Source organism: Rhodamnia argentea, chromosome 6 (genome assembly GCF_020921035.1).
Source record: "Rhodamnia argentea isolate NSW1041297 chromosome 6, ASM2092103v1, whole genome shotgun sequence".
Taxonomy (NCBI): Eukaryota; Viridiplantae; Streptophyta; class Magnoliopsida; order Myrtales; family Myrtaceae; genus Rhodamnia; species Rhodamnia argentea.
Genome location: NC_063155.1, coordinates 20,721,386 through 20,735,631, shown reverse-complemented (window position 1 = coordinate 20,735,631; position 14,246 = coordinate 20,721,386). Strand labels below are relative to the sequence as shown.

Here is a 14,246-nt window from a genome sequence, read left to right as displayed (position 1 = left end):
GTTCTCTCCAAAATGATCCGAGCAGAGCAAGAAAGAAAGGAGGTATTTATATACTCTCCAAAATTCAAAGCAAGTAGCGTTAGAAATTAAAGGAATTATTTCCCTACAGGAAGGTTGAGAAACGTTTCCTCTTCGTGATACACGATTTTTTTGGGAGGGAGGACTCTTGTGACCCAATGAGATCGAGCTCGAATGCGTATCCAACGGAACAATTCCATCCTGCTTGGCACACTCGAATGCGTATCAAACGGAACAATTCCGTCCTGCTTGGCAAGTTTCCTGTTCTATACCAGCTACGAAGCTTTCTTTCGTTCGTCGGAGCATCCTTCGCTTTCATTCCGATGATTGGAGAGATTGTTCGAAGCTTGTCTCTCTGCTATAATCCACAGTTTCCACTCCATCTTCTCTTGTGGCTCTCACAAGCATAAGGCTTTTGGCAGATCGTCGTAACCAGTTATCCTATTGCCCCAACTGCATTTACCGCGTTTATTTAATAATTCGGTCCTCAATTATTTAATTCTCTGCTTACGAATCAGATTATTTACCTTTTTAAACGTATGATTGAAATTAAGGAAGAACCAAAGCATGGCCTCTCCTCCGCAAGATCAGTAATTTGGCAGAAACAATTGAATTCGCAATGTAATGAAACAGAGATTGCAATAGCTGCTTCCTGAATCCTAAATACAAAAATCCCACCACCAAGTATCAGACCAACTATTACCTTTAAGTCCACTTCAGCACAGGCACCCTTGAATCCGGCAAACGGAAGACACCCCTCTTGATTCCAAGCTCCATCGCAACTGATAAGTTCCCTCAGTGTAACACCCACAGCATCCAACACAAGATTTGACTTCCAACTATTAAATTATTTCCATGCACAACAGCAACTTATGGTACTCCTGTATTGGCCACTCCTTCACTAAGCTGCGTTGCGTGAAAGCAAAATTTGGAACCAATGACCTGAAAGAAGATGAATGGATACCAGAAAATGCTGAATCAAAATTCAAGGCTCTGCCAGTGAATGATCTGCCTCAGTCTTAGGAGGCACAACCATCGTATCAGCAACCAAAGGCAGATCCCCAGCCGGCTCAATGCCTGAAAATGTATCTGATGGCATAACTGGCGGTGCAAGTGAAGTTTCCAATGCAGGAGAGGCACCAAAGCCTGAAGTATCCGGTTCTTTCTGATCAAATTTAGAAACACGAGGCCTCCTATTTCTCTCATAGCTGCGGCTGCGACTCCGGCTCCTGCTCGGGCTAGGGCTCTGGCTATTACGGCTCCGCCCCCTAGACCAACTGCGGCTTCGGCTGCGACTCCTGCTCCTGCTCCAGCTCCTACTGCGACCACGGCTCCAGCTTCTGCTACGGCTTCTGCTGCGGCTCCGGCTGCCCCATGTTCGAACCATATCTGGGCTACGACTGTAACTTCTACCTCTACCCATATCTGGAAGCTCTCTTCTATTACCAAACCGCCCCCGTCCACGCCCACGTGCATAGCCACCACGTCCATCCATATCAAACCGATCATTTGGGCCACGGTCATTCCTATCCCAACCAACCTGACCACTCCCTGGCGGTCCACCAAATCCTCGGGGTCCTCTACCACGCCTGGGAAAGAATTCGCCTCTTCCACCACGGTTTCCGAAGCCATCCCGGCTTCCCCCACGTCCACCAAACCCACTATCTCTTATTCCACCCCGACCACCAAAGTTCCCGTCCCTCATACCACCACGGCCACCGAAGTTGCCACCACCCATACCACCGTGGCCACCAAAATCACCACCACCCATCCCACCGCGACCTCCTGAATCCCAACGTCCACCACCACTAGAATCAAAACGGCTGCCCCTTCCACGGTCTTTGCCAAAACCAGACCCACCCCGAGAAGCCACCTCTCTCACCTCAGGGGGAACTTGCTGGTCTGCCCCTTCTAGGACTTTTATCAAATCAGCTGCATATTTCCAGTCCTGCTCAGAGAAGAAAGTATACGACACTCCAGTTGCACCAGCCCTCCCAGTTCTCCCAATTCGGTGGACATAATCCTCAATTCCAGTGGGGAAATCATAATTGATCACTACCCTGAGACACCAACAAATGCAAATTCAGGGATACAGGTATTTCAAACAGACCTTGCTGCATACTAGTTCAGACAGGTAAACGAAAACAGAAAAAACAAAGAACTTACCTTATATCTTTTATGTCAAGGCCCCGGGCAGCAACATCGGTGGCAACTAATATAGGGCTCTTTCCACTCCGAAACTGATTCAGAGCCCAGTCTCTCTCGCCTTGAGACTTGTCTCCATGAATAGCAACAGCTCCAAAATTACGTCCGATGCTCCACGCAAGCTGATCACACAACCTCTTCGTAGAACAGAATACAATCACCTTAGAACCCCGTTCTTGGGAACGAAGGATCTGCTCCAGACGCCGCTGTTTTTCCATTTGGGGTACCACTTCAACGTGCTGCACGGCAGAAAGAATTCTTTGAGCAGAATCTCAGAAAGATTATCAGGCCATGAAGTAAAGGAAGCAAGACTGAATGCAATAGCAGAGTTGTACTAATGAGTAGATAAACCTACAAGCTTTGCCCCCAACCTTGTCAAACCTAGAACTTCATCTCATAAAGTCCAAATGAAAGGACCGCCCCCATTATTCATATGAATCCATGGACAAAGCAGGATCATATCATAGGAAATTGTTAATCTATGAAAGTTAACCAGGTCAAGTTTTTAAAACTAATCCATACCTTTTTAGGTAATATAATCAAGCAAGAACTTACATAAGCACATTAAATATAACCAACTTTACCTTGCAATGAAAAGATCGTGAAAAAAATTGGCATATCATGCACAATTGCTTACCCTAGCACATTTTAAGTCCCATTAAACACAAGAACTAGCTGAGTATCTGAACACTTGCAGAAGAAGGACAATTGCTTACCCTAGCACATTTTACGTCCCATTAAACACAATAACTAGCTGAGTATCTGAACACTTACAGAATAACTTTATCCTTAAGAGTCAAAATCACCTAAATCAGGATCACATTGTCCAAAAATTAAATTTTAAGGTTGCAGCGTAACTTCAAGTGTTGACTGAGATCAAAGGGTTTCTGTAATGCAAATTTTTCAGCCAGTAAGATCTCTTTTTGCTCTACTTATTGTCCAAGTAATGTTAGTTATACTGGATGTGTTCAGCTATTAAAATGAGGAATTTCGTTCCAAACTAAAGTATTGGCTAGATTTCAAAACTCAATCTAAGTTCATGTTCTCTCTTTCTGATTACCCTTACTGGAATATCTTAAACTTCGACTAGCAGAATTATTATAGTTCATTATGGTACAATTCATTCGCTTCTATCATTTATAAACTTGCGCTACATCATTGCAATTCATTCCATTATATACTTATATTCATTCATTTCTATCTACAGTATTACGGTTTAAATGCTCTTAAATTTCCACCAATCTACTTGGAGTTCTGCGAGTAAACACTTTAACCTAAGTTAATACTCAGACGAATCTATTCAAATGAAAATGGCCATTATCTATATTTAAATTCAACACGTAACAATATTTTGCATTTCTCTTGACATATCTCAGATTTTAAGCACTAAGCAACACTACTTATTGATTTAAAACTTTGCATGTGCTAATTAACTAGCAAAGAATATTATCACAGAAAGCAGCAAAGTGACAGTATTTAGTTTCACATTTCTATCCTGCAAATACATGAACGCCTATAAAATAATAATGCATTCAGTGTCCCACTTCTTATTGGCTTTTACTCAAAGAAACACTGCGGAGAAAACAACAATAAGAGATGAAGGAACAGTTAGCTTGTGAAGCAGATACCGAAGATAACACTAACTATTTCTAAGAACCTTAATCCCTGAAAAAAGATGCACGTGATACTGTTTATATCACTCTCAGGTTCGAAAAAGATCAATGATAGGGGGTTACTATCATTAAATATGTCACTAGACAGATATACATGTTGCAATTACTACCTGAGTAATTGATTTGTTAGCAGCAAGCTCGTCCACACTGCCAATGTTAACCTGAACAGGGTTAACAAGAAGATCACCCGCTATCTTTCTCACTTCTTTGGGCCATGTTGCTGTGTACATCAGAGTTTGTCTACGAGGTGGAAGCTCATTTACAATCTTACGGATCTGAGGTTCAAATCCCATGTCAAGCATGCGATCTGCCTCATCAAGCACAAGGAGAGATATTTGGCTTAGGTCTATCTGCTTCATTTCAAGGATATCATTTAGCCGCCCAGGAGTAGCCACCACAATGTCAGCTCCTCGATCTAATTCCTTCAGCTGAGGTCCCTTCGGAGCTCCACCATACAAGCACTGCAACCCGAAATAGACAGATTCAGTTAAGATATGTTGCTAAGCTATTTAAGTGGCGAAAGGAGCTAATTAAAAAAAAAAAAAAAAAAGTTGAAATACACCCACCGTGCAACTAACCCTGGACGAACGGCCAAACTTGAGTGTCTCATCCTGTATCTGAGTAGCAAGCTCTCGTGTAGGGGCCAGAACCAACACTGTCGGGCCTTTCTGAGCATTGTTACGCTTCCTTCTAAGAAGCATGAAGGCAGGAATCAAATACCCTAATGTTTTTCCTGAACCAGTTTTAGCAATTGCCACTATGTCTTTGCTTTGCAGTGCAATTGGCCAAGTTTGTGCCTGTATAGGTGTGGGAAAAGCAAAACCGGCAGAATGCATCTGCAAAAGAATAAGGCACGTTATACCCCATCACAGACTACCAAAAGAAGGAATGACACCTAGCATATCTATGCTTAAGCAAATGGGATTAAACTCAATCATATCAATGCAAATCACAAAAAAGACGAAAAAACGGGAACCCATGGGTGTGGGTTTGCTTACAGAAGCAACTAGAGGCAACAAAAGAGTGCAATAAAGACATAAGACGCGGAGCCAATGAGCAAGAAATCCCAGTCAATCAGGTGTGAGTTGGACAAAAGGCCAATCACCCCGCTAGAAGATGACCAACAAAGGCTCCAACATTCCATTTTGCCTCCACCAAAAATTAGGATAATTGTGCCAATAGCAGTGCAGCGTACGACATATGCTCCTCCTCCGGAGCAAATATCGCACCTGCGACAAGTGACAACAGATGAGATTGAAGTAAAACGATAAGTTTAATAACCAAGTAAGGCAATGAAATAGTTCTCCAAGTTGCTTCTTCTAACCCCATAACTTCCACGAATCATCCAATGAAGCACAATAACTTACCTCTCTCAGAATCTCTGGAGGAAATCCAGTAGCTTCAAATGTCATAAATGGTGCCGGAACATTATCACCCTGTTCAATATGTATCATGAATCAGAAGCACCCCCAGACATTTAATATTTTACCAGGTCCATTATCAAGAAGGGAAAACTAATAGGAATACAACTGTTAAATAATCCAAGAGAACTATCCATTATTAAAATTGAATAAACAGAAAGAGAACTGCCAATCTGAAATCTGCCAATATTAGCCAAAAAGACATATTATGAAACACCAAAGCCCAGCTTTATATTGTAGGACACTCGCATCCTCTCCTAAAAAGAATTTAGAGAACCGGTTTTAAATTAAATAACCAATTAAAACCAAGTTTACCCCAACGCGAACCTCAAACAAAAAGAGGAACGCAGTATGCGACTTAAATTGGTACATGGGACTTGGGGCTAGACTTCTTTGGAACGTCGTAGCAGAACAAATTGTTGATCCAAACAACACAATTTCAAGGATAGGCACAAGTAATTTTTAGCCGAATACATTTTAACATATATAGCAATTGTTATCTGAGCCAACACTTTTCCTATCTAAATCAATTAAACTGAAACACTCAAGTTAGTTTATTGCTTTATCAGTAAGATAAGCAATATGATCCACCATCGAAGTAAAAGAAAGGCGCATCTTTTAAACAAAAAAACATTAGCAAATTCCTTTGTGACCCATGCAGCGCATATCATCTCTGAAACTTTTTTTTTCTCCGAAAGAAGACCCAGCACGTGATTCTTCAGTCTAAAATTTCAAGAATTTCTTCCACCCAGTCAACTGCACCCGTGTCTATCCCTCCAAAGATACTTTTTTTAATGCAGTCACCAGAACACCCATATTGAACAACCCAGATTGCGGAACATACATTCCAGATCGCAGATCATAGCCTCATTAGCAGTTTATGGTAACCCAGAATGTGATATACACAAGAAAGAACAATCTGCTAATTCACTGAGTTTATCCCATAGAACTTCCAGACAAAAATGCCAGCTCTTGAAAAGGAGGAAAAACAAGTGAACCTTTCCTTCAGCTTTTGAACCCCTTATAAACACCATTTAGCCTGAGTTTAAGCACCAATATCGTTTTATAAGACTCAATTTCAGACCATTCCTTACCAGCTTCGAATTAGCAAAAATAAGAGCTCTTTTAAGTCTATATAATACCAAAGTCACCCTAAATACCCTACAAGATCCTCCTTCATAATTTTTGACACATTGTGCTGTCCATCTTTTAAGTTTCAAGTATTTAAAAGTAAAATCACATGAAATGTCAAAATCACATTATTATGCTTGATAAAAGTCCAAAGTTCAAACCGTTGCAGTAACTTCATGCTGTTGACGATATACTTCAGCAGGTGTAAGATTAGAAACATCTGAAGGTCCACCATAAGGAGATTTAGGAGCATTATTTGCAAATGGACCTCCCATAGCATGATTGTACATGTTAGGCATCACATTGCCAGGTGGAGCATGCAATCCAGCACCATGTCCAGGAGCAATATTTTGGAAAGGCAAATTACCCATTGTCATTGCCTGAATGCATATTAAGATATTTGGTTAGCGATCAAATCAAAGTAAAAAGACCTAACATCCATCTCACTGAGAAACAGTTCTGTTTTTCCAATAGACAATAAAATAAAGGACTTCGCTTAAATCAAAATTGTAGTACATCAGAATTGAAGGATAGAAAAATAAGCAAAAGATGATAAGCCTATACAAGCCAGATCTAGATGTTCTAAGCCAAATAAAAAAGCAACAAAGTAGCAACTGAAGATTTTAAACCCTCAAAGCAATCTTTAAATGGGCTATTTATAATTAAGTACTAGAAAATAAAAGAATGCAGGATATGGTCATCCTCATCAAAACAAATCCAAAACATTTGAACCATCATCAAGCAAGAAGCATTTGATCTGAAGTCCTTTTAAGCAGATGGGGAACTTGAAGAAGCCATACTAGTGCTAATCAAAAGAGAAAAGCAACATGTAATAGCGCTATTACAGAACAATAGTGGCCACATGCAATGATGGCTGTTCAAACTGAATAATGTGCAGCAGAGTCAACATTTATTTTAGACAACGATATAACTCGCAAGCACAATTCTCTCCGCATTCAACACCATCTCCCACAACTACTTCAAAATAAACAATACCACTAGATTTGGAGATACTAAGAGAGCAATAGGATTTGTGTTGGAACACAAAAAGTACCTGTGGATTTCTTGCCATGGGTATTGCTGCAAGTTTGGGCTGCTGCGGACTCTTCGTTGGTCCATCCTTGTCGGCGTTATGGTGATATTCACTTCCAGATCTACTGCGTAAGTTGTCTTCATAACCCATTCTCAACCCAACTGGAGGCACACCAGGCTGCTGCGCATGTGTCATAGGGGCACCCATCTGGTTCTGAAACTCAGGACTATGTTTCTGACTATACGAGCCAGCCCCAGCTGGCTGGAACTGATTAATGGAGCTTCCTTGATGCATATTCACCGGAAGACGACCATATGGCAGAACTTGACCAGAATGGATGCCCATATGAGGTATCTGCCCCGGGTTCGATCGAGGAGGCAGGTTTTGAGCAGATGAAGCAACACCAGGTTGAAATTGTGGAGGAGAAAATCCAACTTGATTGACCAGCTGAAAATCAACTTCTTCCCTCTGTGGATATGCTGCTCGGTATTCTTGTTGCATCTGAAGTGACTGTCCTGATGCACTACTCTGGGTTTGTTGCTGTGAACTTTGTTGCTCCTGAGGAGGACTTTGCTGATACCCCATAAATTGCATGTGCTGGTGTGAAAACTGATGTACTTGAGGATGAGCCATCTGAGAGCCTTGATGCTGCATCATTTTCTGACCAGCCTGCTGTGACACTGACTCGACAACAATCTGTGACATTTGTTGTCCAGACTGCTGGGGCATTTGCTGGCCCAGCTGGTGCTGCTGCAATTGCTGAGGGTGGTGCTGTTGCACTTGCTGAGCCGCTTGGGGCAGCATTTGCTGCTGATGCTGCTGCATCAACTGCATCCCCAATTGATGTGGAATATAACCTCCCTGTTGCAGAGCAGAGTAATTCGCCGGAAGAACCTGTGGCTGTGCAGATTGGCCAGTTTGAGATCCTTGCTGGAAAGCAACATGCTGTTGAGGTAACTGGTTTCCGGGCAAGACCTGCTGGTGCAGCCCTAATGGAGATTGTGTCATATGTTGTCCCTGATGAGCCACCAAGCCGTTTGGTTGCATTGCTTGGGCAACTGGAGTTGAAGCCAGCTGAGGTGCAGAAGTGGCAGAGGGAGGTGGGCCTTCTGGTAATGGAGGAGGCAAAGCAGTTGGCTTCTCATACTGAGTAACATTGGTTTCAGGATTCCAATAATACAAGTTACCAGTGCTTCCATCAATCAAACCCTTCCATGGTTTAGGAAGAGTTGGATCATCTGGGGCATAACGTGGACCAAGGGAAGTTGATGCTGACTCCGCCGTTGCCATAACCCGCTATGTTATCTACAGTAGTACACAAAAAGATGACATGGAACAGCAAGGGAAAATTAAGGAAGAACGTGTCTAACCTTTCAATTCAAATAACAAAAAATCAGTGACATCATAGTCATCCAAAATCATATGTTTCTATTCAGTCAATGACAAAACCTAATTTGACAATCACAAACAAGCCAACATCCGTATCACAAGAAGAGACCCAAACTATACGGCTAATGATTCAGGAAGAAGCTTCATTTCGCCCAGAAACTCCATAATTTTTTCCTTGAGCTTCGCACCAAGAAGGGAACTTCATTAATGACCGGACATCAAATTAAAACAAGCGCCTAACCCGATGCCCCAATTTCAAGATTAAGGGGATAACGAAAGGAACGAATTCATCCACCACATATCACCACGAAAGATCGATCCACCTCTTTTAACCTGTCACAGAACAACATTTGCACAACGAACGCACTCGCACAAGAAAACAAAGCAAGCACTTATCCAAGCAATTCCTGATCAAAATAAAGCTAAAAGCAGCGGGGGGAAGGAAAACATGACGAAACGGCAGTCCGGAACAAATTTAATCGCTGCGAAAAGCCATTTCAAGAACTGAAAACTGGGTCACCGATTCAGTGGGGGCAAAAGAATCGACTCGCAGCGTAGACATAAATTCACGATTCAATCAACACTAACCTCGAGCCAAGCAATGGAGATTGCGGCGATTTCTTGTCGCAGAGAAACCCTAGAATCGGAGCGTTCTAGTCCTCGTGCATGACTAGAGCTCCGATGGAAGCGAAGAGGAGAGACAAAGAGGTCGAGAACACTTTCGAGAGCATCTCTTTCCCCAGTGTTTTTAGGGTTAAAAGAGCAGAGAATATAGACCGACAGTCGAATTCGGTCGACGTCCTCGCAATGGAAGTGGTGAGGATTTGGACGGTCGAGATCGTAAATACCGAGAAATTGGGGGAGCTGATGGCAAATATTCTTAATAGTATTATCCAGAGTTGATTCCCACGATCGCTAGGGACCGATGAGAATCGTGAACCACCTCCGCTCGTTCCATGGATCCACTCTAGAATCAAATCGTGGTTCAATTCTTAGGTGGATCCATGAAACCGGTCGCTTCACATGAAATTGATTCGATTCTCATGTAAATCCATAGAGCCGGTCGCTTCGGATGGAATTCAATCACTTCTTCATTCTATTCTAACTTTTCTATGATGGCATTGGGAAATTAATGCTTTCGAGCCACTAAACTATGCCTCGGCTTCATATTTATCGTTGCAAATCTTGTTGCAAAAATGACATAAAATGGGTTCTTTTGGATATTCAAAACAGATGCAGCTAAAAACAAGAAGATATGATATAGAAGGAATGCATTCATGGAATAGCCTTCATGTGAGATAGCTTGAATTTAAAAATATATATATATTTATATTCATATTATATATTAGGTTCTGTTGAGTGGTTCCCATATGAAATTGGGAACCGAACCGATACTCGCCGATTCCAACAAATTGGAATCGGGAACCAGACCGGTACTCGGTGGGGGCACCCAAAACCGATCGGTTTGGTACGGTACGGTCCGGTTCGGATGGATCCCGATTTTTTTGCCCACTCCTAATATTATCGAATAATCTAAAAGGCTTGAAAATAGGAAAAATTATAAATAATGGCATGAAATGCTCTTATTTTCTCAATTAAGTGCATAAAGTACTCATTTTATTTCAAATAAGTGTCTCAAGTGCCCTCTTTATTTCAAAGAAGGGCTAAATCAAGGGTATTTTTGTCCTTTCCCTCATGACCATAGTAGGATTAATAGCGATCGAGCGACTCAATCTACTAAGGAGCTCCACATATCAAAGCATCTCAACGCAAGTTTGCCAATAATTTGTCCTCTCGACGATGAAATTCGAGGTCCGAAGCGAATATCAATAGCTGGGGTTTCCGGAGCCGTGCAAGATTCGATTCCGTCATTGCTCACGTCGGACACCCCTTTTATCCTCAGCGACTTCACGGCTCGAACTTTCGAATCAATCTCCGGACACTCCCTTTCGTGTACGCTCTTCTTCTTCGCTTTTGTCCGCCATCGTGCTTGCTCTGTGGGATTATGGCTCTTTACTTCGCAGCTTTGCTCTGTTTCTTGCTTAAAAATTTTCAGCATTGCGATCTCTCCTTCTTCACGGCCGCAAGGGCCGCCTCGCCTTACCCAGACGAGGGCCACCTCGCCTGTGGCCGCCGAGAGAAGAAGAAAGAAGTCAGACATACGTTATATATGTAACGAAAAAAAGGGGCATTTTACCAAATACTGCTCAAACGCTCCAAAAGGACACGCCCGCATGATCTAGAAGATTGAAAAAGAAACTAGAGTTCATCTCTAGGATAGGATCATGTGGAATCCCTCTTCTCCCTTGAAGAGGAACCTATCAAACACTGTGTGTGCAATCCAAACTTGGTCTCCCCACCAGTGATTCTGGAGAAACTTTTGAATCAGGAGGAGGAATCTTTTCTTTACTTTCTGAAAACCCCAATAATCCAAACACCATAAAATATATATATATATATATATATATATATATATGCATATTCACACCTCTCCTACTTCTCCTTATATCCCCCATAAATATTTTCCTATGCCAATATACCATACTCATTACCCTCATAACCTTGATAGACACTGGAGGGAGCAGGTGCATCAATTCTTGACACCAAAGTCCTTCCTGAAAGATATTGGGTTCGCTATACCCAATACTTCAATTCTGCCTCATGAGATACTTTTGCTACCAAGGTTCATAGCAAGTCTATAATGCTTTAGTTTTTTCCCTGGTGTACCATGACCACCAAATTTCTTGGCTCTAGCTTCCCAGATAAAGATATCATCATTGGATGGGACATCCTACCCCAGATTTCATAAATCGAAATTTTACCTAATGGACTTGGGTTCAAAGGCCAATTTAGAGAATTTGTGGATATCCAACTGTTCTTTGCCATCCAGGTACAAAAATTAGGCCCAATAATGCAAACCCTTCTAAATGCCTATGCATAGTCTCATTCTGAGTTTACCCAAAAATGTCCAAATCCTCTATGGAAGAATCCCAAGTTCTTTGTTCATCTTCCGTTCAAAAGGAATAAGGACATTAATCCTACCAATGCCAGCCATTCAGGCATGAACCTAGACCTTTTGTTTTTTGGCTTAAAAGGAGTGTTTTGAACAATTCCACCAAGGGTTAATTGAGCCCTTTGATTCTGCTTCTGAAGCTTTCTAAGTTTCTACGTCAATAAACGTACTGAGCAAAATAAAGGCAAAATGAGACTAGTCATTAATTATCAGCCTCTCAACCAATTCTTGTTAGATGACAAGTTTCCACAGGCTCACGGAAGTTCCCTTTTTACCAATTTATCCCAAGTAAAAGTCTACTCCCAGTTTGGTCTTAAAGCTGGATTCTGGCAATTGGAAATCCATCTAGAAGATAGGTCTAAGACTAAATTCTCCATTCCAATCATATTTCTAGTGGACCATATTACCTTTGACCTGAAAATAGCTCCTTCAATATTCCAAAAGGTGATGTGCAAAATTTTTCAGCCCATTTTGGCTAATGCACAAATTTACATTAATGATATTGTTCTCTACAGCCCTGATGAAGAATCTCATTGTAAATTGCAAGCCCAATTTGCCGAGCCAGTACGAGATCATTGAATCGTGTTGTCTCACAAAAAGAAGATTATAGCCCAAAAGGAGTTGAGTTCCAAGGAATGCATCTCAACGACGGAAATTATTATCCGGGATCCTATATCGCAAAAGAATTGCAAAAATTTCCTGATGAGGATCTTCACCATAAACAAGTCCCACAATTTCTGGGAATAGTTAACTATCTCAAAGATTTTGTCATAAAGATCACTAAGCTCTTGAACCCATTACAGCAAATGGTCAAGAAAGATGCTCCTCCCTAGGTTCCAGCTCAAACTAAGGCTGTTGTAAGATTAAAAGAAATCCTTCAACTTCTACCACCATTGCAAATCCCTTCCATAGGAAGAAAAATATTGCAAACAGATGCTAGTGATGAATTTTGGGTTGAAGTATTAGTAGAAGAGATCAATGGAAGGTGTAAGATCTGTAGACACAAAAGTGGAAGATTTACGCCAGAGGAAATACCTCCAAAAAGATCTTGGTAGCAAATTCTGGAATTAAAAAATTTGAATTCCATCTTATGGGCTATCATTTTCTAGTAGAAATGGATGTATCTTCCTTTTCCCAGATGATAAATTTTAAAAGCAAGTTCCCCATCCCCAACTTCTGAGATGGGCATAATGATTTTCAAAGTACTTCTTTGAAACCAAACACGTAGCAAGAAGGAAAATTGTTCTTGCAGATTTTCTCTCTAGGCCAAAAGGTGCTAATTCTTCCATCAACATGTATGTATCCAAGCAGCAACTGGCGGATTCAGGTTTACCAAGATGTAAGGGAGCAATTCGTCGTATTCATATCCTCCAGAAGCTCCTTACAACATCCGGGCAGGAACTCTTTCGAATCATCTTTCAAGTCTTACGTGGGCTTATCACTTCAAAATCTTTCGTAAGTACGAAGGATTATGTCTTCCACCTAATGTTTTGCATACTAATTCTCCCTTCATGCATCCCATATCTTTCCAGCCATAGCAAGTATTTCTTGAAGATCTCAAACGGTTCTTTTGGTATTTGTTCAATCTTTATGTGGTTGCTGTTGAGTTTCCCACTACCAAAATGCCATTGCTCATTAGCCGAATCATTTAGGGAGACAATTCCATCCTCTGCACAGCGAGTGTCAAGAGTTGCAAAAAATCCTATGCCAGGATAATGGAGTAATACCGCCAGCAATTGAGCCTGATCTCACCACTAATGTCCCTTGGAATTCTCATGAAGCTTAAGAAGACTCATGAATGTTCATCGACACCTGTCTTGCTGAATATGGTGCAACATTTGAAGATGACTCATCGGTCTCATCATCCTCCTCATGATCCCATGATCCATGGGGAGGATCACTTTCACAGGACCCTTGGCCAGGCACATTGAAATATGCTCCATCCCATCAAAACCCTTATGAAAAGAATGGCCTTCATCTAGATCTTAGCATGGGACTGAACCAAGATGCACCTCAATTCCACCAATGAAACTGGCCCCAACCAACTCATGCTAGTAACATCCTATCAAGCTCTTGTCAGCTGCCACCGAAAAGGCTAAAGTCAAGCCCAGAAATCCAAGACCAACTTTCTCTCTTATCAGAAGAGGAAATCGAAAAATTTATTCGGGGCCTTCAGAAAAATGAAAGATGGAGACGGAGAAAGCTCAAACAGCGCAGATGATTATAACAATGAAGAGCATTTCAACCCGAATCTCAGAGATTACCAGCTTTTATAAGGGTCGATTGCATTTGTATGTCTGTAATAATTGGCATAAAAGATAATAAAAATAACATGACAAACGCATCATCATTACTGATCATTC

At 41.5% G+C, this 14,246-nt stretch overlaps 1 protein-coding gene across 3 annotated transcripts; it reads right to left on the bottom strand.

The window, feature by feature from the left end:
- Positions 1-540: 540 nt before the first annotated feature.
- Positions 541-9,633, bottom strand: LOC115728849 (DEAD-box ATP-dependent RNA helicase 46). 3 transcript variants are annotated; one of them, XM_030659254.2, is made up of 9 exons: positions 9,459-9,633; positions 7,503-8,786; positions 6,610-6,828; positions 5,264-5,332; positions 4,463-4,732; positions 4,007-4,357; positions 2,185-2,462; positions 1,296-2,078; positions 541-1,232 (listed from the first exon to the last, which is right to left on the bottom strand). In XM_030659254.2, the coding sequence occupies exons 2-9, from the start codon at positions 8,769-8,771 to the stop codon at positions 1,004-1,006; spliced, it is 3,468 nt and encodes a 1,155-aa protein (XP_030515114.1). In that variant the 5' UTR covers positions 8,772-8,786; positions 9,459-9,633; the 3' UTR covers positions 541-1,003. The 3 variants fall into 3 exon arrangements, with proteins under 3 accessions (XP_030515114.1, XP_030515113.1, XP_048136021.1); XM_030659253.2 differs by having other exon boundaries at positions 541-1,253; positions 1,308-2,078; XM_048280064.1 differs by having other exon boundaries at positions 541-2,078; positions 9,459-9,631.
- Between the last annotated feature and the right edge of the window lie 4,613 nt (positions 9,634-14,246).